The sequence below is a fragment of the Hyperolius riggenbachi genome, chromosome 11 (genome assembly GCF_040937935.1).
Source record: "Hyperolius riggenbachi isolate aHypRig1 chromosome 11, aHypRig1.pri, whole genome shotgun sequence".
Lineage (NCBI taxonomy): Eukaryota > Metazoa > Chordata > Amphibia > Anura > Hyperoliidae > Hyperolius > Hyperolius riggenbachi.
In genome coordinates this window covers 49104299-49117066 of record NC_090656.1, presented here as the reverse complement: position 1 = coordinate 49117066, position 12768 = coordinate 49104299, and the positions used below count along the sequence as shown (strand labels likewise).

At 44.1% G+C, this 12768-nt stretch overlaps 1 protein-coding gene across 11 annotated transcripts in view; it reads right to left on the bottom strand.

Annotated features, from left to right (window-relative positions):
- SIPA1 (signal-induced proliferation-associated 1) overlaps window positions 1–12768 on the bottom strand; it is a 215503-nt gene that overhangs the window by 105567 nt on the left and 97168 nt on the right. For all 11 annotated transcript variants that reach the window (XR_011024852.1, XR_011024853.1, XR_011024854.1 and 8 more), the window contains 3 exons: window positions 10227–11454; window positions 9986–10110; window positions 2275–2463 (listed from right to left, as the gene is read on the bottom strand). Coding sequence is in view for 8 of the 11 variants with exons in the window: in XM_068260904.1 (XP_068117005.1) it covers window positions 2275–2463; window positions 9986–10110; window positions 10227–10968 (1056 nt within the window). In the remaining 3 variants the exon portion in view is untranslated. The remainder of the gene's footprint in view (window positions 1–2274; window positions 2464–9985; window positions 10111–10226; window positions 11455–12768) is intronic.

Here is a 12768-nt window from a genome sequence, read left to right as displayed (position 1 = left end):
AACAGACATGCTTCCATGTACAGTGCAGATCAAGATACTGTATAGAGACTTAGTTTACAAAATATATTTAAAAAAAAAAAATAGTGCATTATCCATTTATTTCACCAGTAAATGTTCTTTTCCATGACATGACTGCTTTTCACAGTGTATAGATTAACATGGATACAATTGTTACTGCTTGTCCTGTGTTTTGTACATGAGGCATGTCACAATTTTACCTAACTCAAAAATGCAAACCTTCAAACCAACTACCATGGGACAAATTCAATTACAGGAGATAAGACTTTGCATGCAAGTCTTTATTAGTCTTTTATTATGCTGCATCAGACAAGTTATGGTCTAATTCAGTTGCTAATTTAACACTCCTGATGCCCATGCGAATTTAAACTCAGCTGGAATGTTAACTAACTGACATGAGAGTTACAAGGGTGACTTTGGCTGAGATGCAGGGCAATTTCCTTTGCTTTTGTGGATCGGTCAAATAACAGGTAATTTATCACTTCAATGATTCACATTCTTCTTAATTAAAAAAACACTGGCCTGGTCGAACCCTAGTCTCCTGTGTCAGAGGCAGAGCCCTTACAGTGTACCTGAGGCGGCGCAAGGGGGTGAGGTGGGAAACAGAGGCTTGTTATCTGGTCCATGACATGCCTCTGTAACCCCTATGTGCCACTCTCTGCTACCCCTTCCCCCCCATGCTGTGCCCCTCTTGATTGCCGACATGCAGCTTATTGGCATCTCGAGGGGGAAGGGGCGTCCCTACAGGAACTCCTGCAAAACGCCCACTTGGGCATTCCTAACGCCCCTTCCCAGGCTCTAATAGTGCAGCTCTGCCTCTCCCACGTCGCTCCCCCTCCTGATGAGAGAGGCAGAGCACAGCTTGCAGCATCATGACCCAGGGGTCCTGAGAACTGAAAGTAGTAGATTGCTGGCCACAGGAGTTGCGGGGATTGTGGCTACATGACCCGGCCAGCCCCAAATATCAGGTACTGTGTTTTTTTTAATAAAAATTTGCTGCCTCAGGTTCTTTTTAACTAGTACACTATCCAGCCACTGTTAATGCATCATCCTTATCAGTGGCATAGCTAGAGACTATGGGGTCCCATAGCAAAACTTTAGATCTAGGTACTCTTGAGAAATGCTACCTCCCCAAACCCTATGAATATGAGTTGATTGGTCAAATTACATTGTGATGCAATGCACACTGTGTATAGCACTGAGACAACGTCAGAGGGTAGAGAAATAAAGGAAAGTTAATAGTGAATACATCAACTACCAACTGGGCCCCATATCAGATGCTATGGCTATTGCTACGTCCTAGATCCTTATTGTTATTGAAATTTGCCTTGTTCAGTTCTGGGTTTAGCTGATCTTTAAAGGGAAGCTGAAGTTAAGAAACTCACTTTAAGTTTGATGGATACTTAAGTAGAAGGAAGGCTCTAGATACCATAAACCCTTCACGGTCATCAGTCCATGCTGCCATTCCCCCACTGTCCCTGATTGTTTGACCTGCCAGCTCAAAAAGCCGGCTCCCTCATGAGCAGTATGGATCCTCTTGTCTTCAGAACTACTCAGGGACGCAAGTAGTACCGAAGGCTGCCCAAGGAGTACCAAAGACCTTAAAGGTCAAATAACTTCAACCCGAGACAGCGTAAGTAGGATGGGATGGATGGAGAACAAGGAAGGTGGCTTTAAAGTATCCAGAATCAATGCTCTTATTAGGCAAGTATCAAAACTGAAGCGAGTTTTCTCTATTCAGGTCTACATTTAAAGGACAGATGCAAGGTGTATAAAAACAAAAAACTACTAACTCGGGGCTTCCTCCATCCCCTGGCAGCCGATACATTCCTTACCGCAGCTCCGCTTCCATCCGCTGGCCCGGGGTCCCCTTCAGTGTAGATGCAGATGCGCATCTACTCCACCTGCGTCTCTCTCGGTCATGCTGATGTCATATGGAGTGTTCTGCGCAGGCGCAGTACACTCCAGTCGATGTCCGCAAGTTTGACAGCAGCGCTCGCGCAGGACCAGTAGAGGATGACCTGGCAATGTCTTCTACACCGGAGAGGACCCCTGGCCACCGGCTAGAAACGGAGCTGCGGCGAGGGCACAGGACTGCTGCCAGGGGCTGAAAAAAAGCCCCAGGTAAGTAGAAGTTTGTTTTTAAGTTACCTCAGACCACTCCTTTAAAGACTTATATAAGAATTATATTTCACATTAGCAGTCAATAAAAAGATTAACCAAGTTAATACACAGAAGTAATGAATATGTACTCACCCCCTGTTCATCCAGCTTCAGTAGAGTTTCTGGCACTTTAGGAGAGCTGGATGCTAAACGCAGACATTGCAGGTTCACTTCTGGCACTATGTGTTCAATAAGCTTTTTGGGGGATATAGCCCTGGAAGAGGTAGGACGAATGTGTGAAGGAAAGGCTTCCTCCAAAATTGATCCTCGAAGGGTCTTCAGCTTCAGGATGAAAAAGACAGAAGAAGAAAAGGGATCATAAACACGGAAAACTAAACTACAAAAAAAAAAAATGAAGCTATTTAACTAGCTGCAGATTGTCAGAAACAAAAAAAAATGGTAAAAAATGCTGAAAGGGTGTAAGTGAACCGCCACCCCAGAATTTACAACCAGCCTCTGCCTAAAGGGAACATGCACAGATCTATTTCAGCTGTTGCTGCAACAATAATTTTTTTATTGCTTATGCCATCAAAGTGATACATATATATTGTTTTGTTTTTTTTCAGGACACTATGCTTTCTTTGGGTAATATTCTTTTCCAAGAATTGTTTAATTTTATTGATGTTCTACAGGGAAAATAGGTGTAAATGCAGAAAATACAATTTTTTTTTTCATTTTAACCCTTCCAAATTTTCACATGAGACGTGCTACAGTTATAAGATACCTCAAAATATATTCTTTAGCTTGTCAGGGTTAAAATGATACCACATATGCCTTATTTCATTAGTAGCTGGGCGTGTAGCAGACTATTGTTGCCAGTCTGTACGTATATAGGGATTTGATGCAATCGTTAGGGTGGACAGTTTGGAGATCACAGTGCTGTACAGATGCATCACTAGGCTACAGCACAGCAATGCATCTAAACAGCATTGGGGCCCAGAACGGTCAGCCTAGTGATTGCATCTGATTGCTACGGGCGGCAGTCATGACAGGTGTCCAAGAATCTTAAGACCAAGTATAGGTAACGGTGGATCGCTCAGAATCAGCCTTATAAGTCCACCGATAGACTATACACACGCTGTACTGTCTGCCGAAAACCCGCCCAGCGGGAGCCGACAACGGACCCGTTGTTGCCTTTTATCAGACATGTGTACGAGCCTTTAGTCTCTGTTCACTTCAGGTCACTTTATTCTCAGTTCTTTAGCACTTGCACCTTATTAGGCTTGCTATTTTTGTATGACTCGGGTCTCCACTTTTTGATTGGGGCTCTTATGTGAACCCCAGTTAAGAGTGCATTGTTACCTCAGGCACTATATATAAATGTTGGAGGTGAGGCATTGTTTATTATGACATTATCAGGTGTCTTTATAAAAGGGTTTGTCTTAGTGGTTTATAGTACCTCTTTTTTAATGTTTTTATGTTCCTGATTGTTCAATAAAATGTGTACTTTTTGACTATTAAATTGGTGGTGCAGATTTATGTACAGTCTCTTTCTGCTTTTGGTACTAGCGCTTTTTAAAGCGCCAATGCTTTGTTACCCTATGGCAGTGTTCTCACTGCCGCGATTGGTGCTGATCGCGGGCGTTTTGCGATTAGCGCCAATCGCAAACTCGTTACCCGCAGCAGTTTTGAGGCGATTCTAGAGCGATCGCGGTACAGTGCTTATAAAGCGCTGACCGCGATCGCTCTGAAATCACAGAAATGTCCAGTGATTTTTACCGCACTAATCGCGGTAAAATCACTAGCGCAAAATGCTGATTTTAAGTGGTTAAACCTAAACAGTCTAATTAGATTGGGAACTAAAAACATATTTGTAATTAAAATTTTTAAAAATTACTTTGTGCTTCAAATGTTTTTAGTTGGAGATTTATTTTGCAGTTTTTAACATTCCCAAAACTGCGTTTAGCCACCTCCCTTTCTACCTTCCCTGAAATTTGTCAGAGCTCCTAAACTGAATGGCTGGAAAAAACAATGGAAGGAACTAATCGATGCTTGGTTAGGAATTTCAAAGGCAAAAGTATGAGCTGGATCTGCATGAAACAAAATGCTTCTCATTTGTTGCTCTGGACCTGCCAGGCCCTGTTAATGTTTGTTTAAGCTCAGGTTAGAAAGCAATAGAATAGGTGGCTTTTACAGATTTTGCAAGGCAAATTAAAAGCAAGTGGAACATATATTTTAATATGAATTCTAAATATGGGTGTGGACCTATTCTTTCACCGATAAATTGTAAAAACGGAACAACTTGGGAATATGTTAATTAGATGAATAATGAATTTGTTCTTATAAGATAATTCTACTGTTGATGAAAACTATTCTGGATACTTTTCCGTTAGCCGGGCGCATCCGCTAGGTGGTGTTAATTACTATTCCCCCTCCAGGCTGCCATGGATAGTAGGGAAAGATGTAAATCTGGTGGAGTTTTATCGCCACTTAGTGGATGCGCCCGGCTAACGGAAAAGTACCCTATTTTGAAATAATGTATTGGTGTAACAAACGCTGGAGAGGCAGCCGCGGTGAACAGCGCTACCACCGCAGCTGCCTCCAGTTCCCTGTCTAGCAGTGTATCCATGCCTCAGGCATCTAGCACGCCGAGGACGGATCTGTCAGTTGCACATAGGGTTGCCTTGTCGCGTGCTCGCGCGCACAGACAGGACCTTTATGTGGGGAGGAGGCGTGTCAGCTGACCGGCCGGTCGGCTGACGTCAGAGGAGACGTTCGCCGCTCCTCATTGGTTGATAGGAGAGGGCGTGCCAGAAGGGTCTCCTCTGCTTCATAAGCCTAGCTGATTCTCTCGCAACTTGTCTGCTGTTGCGAATACTTGGTGTTAGCGCTCAGATCCTTAGATAGTTCCGGTGTGCTTTGATCCGGGAGGAAACCGGGGATTTCACACAAGATAGGAATTGTTTGATAGCCTTAACAATTATTACATTACTGTGTTATTATTTGTGCATGACTCTGGATCATTCTGACTACTCTTCTGCTCAGTGATTCTGTACCTCTGCCCATCTGACCTTGCTGCCGACTCTGCCTGTTTATATCTTCCTGTCTCTGCCTTCCGATTTTGTACTGCATCTGTCTGTCTGTTGCCAAACCCGATCTGTCTGACCACTCTACTCTCACCAGAGGGCCCTCGACTCTGGTGAGGGGCTCTGTACTGTTAGTACCCACCAGCTCCTCTGGTGAGGTATTGCTAAACCTATCAGTACTACTGTTGCACCAATCACTCATTTGCTATTTGTTGTCACATCAGCTTCTGATATACCAGTATTATAGGTGATTCTGCAGATCACCTTATAATCAGGTATATAGCTGCATTATAGGTGATACTGCAGATCACCTAATAATCGGAATTCTGTTGTTTGATGACACAAATCGTTACAATTGGGACTGTACAAATGTTTTTGCAATTTAATTTTTTTAAAAATTACCTTTTCAATTCAGTCTGTAGCCAACTATGATTTTCCAAAGCTGAGCATACATTGCATTCATTTTCTAATCTGAAATCTCTACTCTGCCTGCTGCACTATTTTTCAATACAGAGAGCCCAGTTTAGCTTCCCCTTCCAGCACCTGTAATTAGTTGCACAGATCGGTAGCAGCTGTGGCTTGTTTTCCACATTTGTCTATACTGAGTTAACTGAAACTCCGAGTCTTGACAAAGTTTGTATGAGAAAAATGTGGAGAAGGTGAGCTTCTGAACTGAAATACACAAGGTAAGCAATTTCAAATAATATGTGCTATGAGTCCTAATTATATGTAAAGCTGAACTAAAATTCAATTGGTTATTTCTCAACAGATGTGAAGTTTTACTTTACAAGGAAATCTGAAATTAGAGGAATATGAAATATGTATTACTGACTCATATTTAAATAAAAAACAAAACTAAACTATATGTCCTATTGCTTAGCATTTAGTTTCCTCCCAACATCTGCCTTTTAGTTTAGCAACCAGATTTATACCTTAAAAACAGAGGGCTAGAACAAGCACTAAGTAAGTTTTATGGCTCATACACACGGGCTACGGCTGTCGCTACAACCACGTGGCATGCGCGTGTTGCGGCGACAGGTCGCCCGTGTCCATGACGCGCGCGCCCCGAACCGTCGCCCGTCAGAGCTGTCGCCAGGCGATTGGCGCGGCCAATCGCCTGCAACCATCGCTAGTCCGCCGTGTGTATGCGGACTAGCGACAGCAACCCACACACAGTGAGCGGAGCTTCCGGCGGGGAGGAGGGACCTTCGGCGACAGCTTCTGCCGCATCTCTGTCCCTCTGTGCGACGTGTGTACGGCTGCAGCACAGAGGGACCTGGCGACGAGCTGTCGCTGCTTTTTTTTTTCTCTTTTCGTGTCACTTGCCTCCTTTTAGGGCCTGGTTCCTCTACACGCGGATTCTGGATGCAGAAAAACTGGCTCCAATGAATGCCTATGGGCCTTTTTCCACTAAACGCGATTTGCAGAGTTCTGCATCATGCATTGTTCCCCATACAATGAACATGTAAGTGGAAACAGGCCCATAGACATCCATTGGAGTCAGTTTGTTTGCATTCAGAATCTGATGCAGAAATCTGCAACATGCCATCAATAGCTTTTCTTCATCAGAAAAATCGCTTTTAGTGGAAACAGGCCCACAGGCATTAATTGGAGTCAGTTTTTCTGCATCCAAAATCCGCGCGTAGTGGAAACAGGCCCTCATTGTTTAACCTTTTAACTGCCCTGCCTGAGTTATCTCATTTTAGATAATGCAGGGCAAGGCTGCTGCAGCTGGCTATACTCAGGCTGCCTCTCTTAATGCTAGGTACACACCAAAATATAGTTTGGCATATAGGTGCAGTGTTCTCCCCAGGATCAATCAGCCGGGCGGAGCGCCCGGGTAAATTTAATTACCGCCCGCCTGGTGTGATTGCATGCCCCACAGTCACCGTGCCCAAGTAGAATAAATTATTGTCCAGCTGACGTTGCGTGCCTGTCATTTGTGCCTACACGCAGCGCTGCATCTTGCAAGTCAGCAGCAGTTGCGAGCATAGGCATCGAGGGGAGGAAGGAGGAGGGGGCGGGGGATCGGATCTGCGCACTTTTGAAAGTTTGCTGCCTGCTGGGCTGGGACTCCTCGGAGAAACCACGTGGGTGGCCAGGCTCTGTGCAACACTCACCAGGCTCCGTTACAGCGGCCCCGCCCACAGACCTCTAAGCAGCGTGCAGAGTGTGTTTCCTGCCTGAGCCTGACCCACTGTTAGATCGCACAGTATACAGTGGTCGGGACTCGGCAGGAGAGATGAATGAGATTGTGGGTGGTCTGTGGATGCAAGAGTCAAAGCCCCTCCCTGACAGAAAAGGTAACTTGTGCACATGCACCATCGCCAATCCTCCTTTCTACCCCTTACACAGACACTTACTTTCTTGCTGTCTCTCTACCTTTCTCTCTTTACTGTCCCTTTCACACTCTTTTTTTTGCTGTCTCTCACTCAGTCTCTCTCCCTTTTTCTTTCACGCTCTCTCTCTCTCACGCTGTCTCTCTCTTCTCTCTCTCTCGCAGGGTCTCTCTCTCGCTGGGTCTCTCTCTCGCTCTCTCACACTAGGTCTCTCTCACACGCTGTGTCACTGTCTCTCTCTCTGTCTGTCTCTCTCTGTCTGTCTCTCTCTCACGCTGTCTCTCTTCCTCTTTCACGCTGTCTCTCTCTTTCTCACTCTCTTTCACGCGGTCTCTCTCTCTCTTTCACGCGGTCTCTCTCTCTCTTTCACGCTGTCTCTCTCTTTCACGCTGTCTCACACTGTCTGTCTCTTTTTCGCTGTCTCTCCCTCTCTCTTTCGCGCTCTCTCTGTCCCTCCCTTTCTTGCTGTCTCTCTCTCTGTCACGCTGTCTCTCTGTCCCTCTCTCACGCTGTCTCTCTCTCTCTCTTTCACGCTGTCTCTCTCTCTCTCTTTCACGCTGTCTCTCTTTCACGCTGTCTCTCCCGCTCTCTCTATCATGCTCTTTTTCTCGCTGTCTCTCCCTCTCTTTCAAGCTGTCTCTCTTTCACACGGTCCCTCTCTCTCGCTGTCTCTATCCCTCTCTCGCGGTCTCCCTCTTTCTCGCTGTCTCCCTCTCTCTTTCACACTGTGTCTCTCTCTCCCTCTCTTTCTTGTTGTCTCTCTCTCCTTCTCTCCCTTTTGCTGTGTCTCTTCCCCCCCCCCCCCCCCCTCTTTCACTTTCTCTCTTTTCACCTTATCTCCCCCCTAGCGCTTTCTCTTCCTGTCTCTCACTCTTTATCCACTTATCTCCATCTCCCTCCCCACCTCTCTCTCTCTCTCTCCTCTTTTTCTCCTCCCCATTTTTCTTCCCACAATTGTTCTCCCCAGGATCAATCAGCCGGGCAGAGCGCCCGGGTAAATTTAATTATCGCCCGCCTGGTGTGATTGCATGCCCCGCTGTCACTGTGCCCAAGTAGAATAAAGTATTGCCCGGCTGACGTTGCGTCCCTGTCACTGCAAGCCGCATCAGGATGCACTGCTTCTCTGTGCATGAGATCTCGCGCTGCCCGGCGAGCTCGTGCTTTGATTGGCTCAGCGCATTAGAGGCGTGACCATTAGCGCTGGCCGCCGACTGCAGAGCCATGTGTCTGTGAGCTGTACAGAGACGTGTATGGAGACAGAGGTATTGGCAGTGTTCACTGATGGCTGAAGGAATCAGATTCTATATGCAGGCTGTGAAATATAAATATATATATATATATATATATTAATAATTCACAGCCTGCATATAGAATTTGATTCCTTCAGCCATCAGTGAACTGTGCGCATACCTCTGTCTCCATACACATCTCTGTACAGCTCACAGACACATGGCTCTGCAGTCGGCGGCCAGCGCTAACGCACACACACACGATGCCCCCATAATATGTGGCCCCTGCACACTATCTGCAATACCCCACGACCAATGCAACTGGAAACTAAATAGTAAAAGTGGACAGAAATAGAGAGATGAGCGTACGCTAGGCTGCGGTAGTGCAGCATAGCGTGCTCTGGTAACTTGCGCACGCCACCAAATTTCCCCATGCCTACCCACCCGGCTACTTTTTCATGCCACCCGGCTGGAAAAAAATTCTGGGGAGAACACTGAGGTGGTTCGATAGACAATTTCCATCATGTCCGATCTTATTTTTGAATGTTTTTCTGATTGATTTCTCATAGAAGTGAATGGAAATTGATAAGAAAAGATGAGAAAATCGATCGGAAAATCGATCGGACAGTAAATCTGCTGAAAAAACTCATCGTGTGTACCTAGCATAAAGCAGAGTGGTGCAGGAAGCGCTTGATATTTACCTGATCTAGTTGCAGGATCAGCTCTCCTTTTCCACCACCGAGTGGAGCTGTAACACAGACATCTACTTCCGGGTACCGATCACATGATATGACATGGAAGATGTCTGTGTTACAGCGGTTGGTGGAAGAGGAGAGGCGATCCTGCATCTAGAGCAGGTAAATATATCAAGCGCTTCCTGCACCACTCTGCATTAGGCTGGGGGAGGCACCGGAAAATGTAGCCCTGCGGCACACAAAAAAATTGAATTCAGCAGTTCAAAGGTTAAAGGAAGTCAGAAATAACATCTATACTTACTTTATAACAGGTTCCCTTTTATACAAAGGAAAACTGAAATAATTAAGTGAGCTTTTTCACTTCAATTGTCAAAACAAATGTAATATCAAACTGCTCAAGTAAAAGCACAAACAAATCTGTCGAACAAAAAGTAAACATACGCCTAACACAGCTTAGCATATGCTAAGCTCAGCTATAATAGGGATGCAGCGTGGTGATGAAATTCCTCTTTTACCTCAGTTGTTCGAAATATAATTCTATAATTATACTGCACGCCCTGCACGCCTTCTCTTTCATCTCGTCTCAAGCTTATGGCCACGGGCCCGAGTCTCTCATCAACTCCAAAAAAGTTCTGATGCTCTGAAAACATGAAAGCAGCAAAAGATGTTACTGAAGAATGCAAAGTTATACAGTAAGAGTGCTCAGAACAGTGACCACTGTAAAGATTATAAAAAAAAAAAAGTAATACAGCCTACCTTTGCCATAAAAATACTTCCGGTAATATAGTGCACCCAGATCCTGATATTCCACAAAGTAGCTGCTATCTCTCAACCTCTCCCTCGCTTCCTCTAACACTGACACGGCTGCATTAGGTCCTCTCACTGGGCAGTTGATAAGTGGAGAATGGAAAGAAGAGAGAGAGCAAAAGTCCCATCCTTGGTCTTTTTGGCCTTCTTCCTCTTCCCCTCCAACTTCATTGCGAAAATATGGGCAGCTGAGCAGAAGGTCGCTGTCTTTTCCATCTCCAGGATCACCTGGATCTTCAGGTGATGACAAAGATCTTCTGGGTGAAGAAGTACAAGTCCTAAGCTGAGAAGCAGCAGAAGCACCGCTTCTTACGTTCCTTTTTCCTTCATATTCTCTTCTCCGAAAAGGGTCAAACAATATACTCTGAATGTCATGGTGAGCAAAACTTTTAGGACGTGGAGTAACAAGGTCTCCTTCGGGCGGTTTTTCCTTTACTTCAAGAGTCAATGGCCCTTGGCTGTTCCCAGCCAGCCCAAGCAGTACAAAAGGGTCCTTAAAACGTGGTGCAGATGGACTTCCGCTTCCCTTGTCCCGAGGGTCAAATTCTGATTCTGAAAAGGAACGAGCCCCGCCGTTGTGTCTAGTATTTCCTGATGAAATTAGAGACTTGGCCTCACGGGGACTCTTGTGAGGGGATGATCGAGATGTAGGTTGGCGGAGTTTACGCACAAAGAGGTCATCGGACTGCATTTCACGGGAAAGAACTCATTGATGAGGTTTTAAAAATATACTGTTGCTTAAAACTGTTCGATGCATTAAATCTTAAACTTTGTTTTTCTTGATTTTTCTCCTTTTAGCCAAATATGACTTTCTTTTAATATTGCAACCCAATACACATTTCACGGTCTGTGTCTTCTCAGTTTTCAACCTTTTCTATAAATAATGTTGTTTGTTAATGCTTATTTTGTGTTTTTTTGCAGTATGTATTGAAATAATAAGCTTGATTTCTCAGCTTTTTCCTTTTTATTTACCTCCACTTTAACTGTTTTGGTATTTTGTTGTGCTTTCATAGTGCTTCTCTCTACATTTCTGTATTATTTGGAGCTCTCATATCCTCCCTCTGTGGTTAAAATAATTAATCTTGTTGTGCTTTATTAGTCAAATATCCTATGGCAAACACATTTCTTCTCTTGCAACCAGATCTATATAAGATGTCCAAACAGAGGCTTTAGATCTCTAGAAGAAAAAAAAAATAAGAGTACAATTACAAAACTATAATAAGCACCCTTGAATCTAATAGCCTTTTCAGAGTCGGAGGGGTTTACCATATCATTGTACTTTCTATTGCCTTAGGGACTCAAAAGAATTTGATTTTCAGTCTTGCTTAGATCATTTTTCTTCATAGGAAGAAAAGAACTCTTAACTAAAGCAATCTATATCTTTGAAGATGATACAGTCATGTTAATTAGGAACTGCCCCATGACTATGATATTATAGCCTCTAGACCTGAAATACAATTCCAAATCAAATAAAATAATCGAATTCAGCAAATTAAATAGTGCATTAATTTTGCTTAAAAATAGTGCCAAATAATGGGGAATTGTACTACTGCAGATGCCCTGTATGATGTTACTAATTCTACACATTTTGATACTTGGTCCTGATGCATCATGTAACATATTGTATATATTTACACAGTTTCTGCAGAACTTTACAGAGATCACTGAAAAAAATCCCGTATTGCAATCTAAAAGAAAATATACAAACAAGCCAAAGACAAATAACATTTATATTGCGCTTTTCTCCTGGCGGACTCGAAGCGCCTGAGCTGCGGCCACTAGGACGCGCTCTATAGGCAGTAGCAGTGTTAGGGAGACTTGCCCAAGGTCTCCTACTAAATAGGTGCTGGCTTACTGAACAGGCAGAGCCGAGATTCGTGCCCTGGTCTCACGTGTCGGAGGCAGAGCCCTTAAAGAGGAACTCCAGTGAAAATAATTTAATTAAAAAAGTACTTCATTTTTACAATAATTACCGTATGTATAGATGATTTAGTCAGTGTTTGCCTATTGTAAAATCCCTGATTTACATTCCGACATTTATTACATGGTGACATTTTTACTGTTGGCAGGTGATGTAGCTGCTGCATGCTTTTTTGGCAGTTGGAAGCTATTTCCCACAATGCAACAATGTTCACAGACAGGAAACTGCCAGGAGTACCATGGTCCTCAGAGTTTCTTGTGGGACGGGTTTCACCACAATATCAGCCATACAGCGCCCCCTGATGGTCTGTTTGTGAAAAGGAATAGATTCCTCATGCAAAAGGGGGTATCAGCTACTGATTGAAAGATCAATTCTTGGTTGGCGTTTCTCTTTAAAGAGAACCTGTACTGAGTAAAAATATTTAAAATAAACACATGAGGTAACTTCAAATGAACATTGCATAGTTGCCTTGCCATCAGTTCCTCTCAGAAGCTCACCATTTTCTTCTGACAATGATCCCTTCCAGTTCTGACAACATTTTGTCAGATCTGAAATATATCAGTTGCTGTC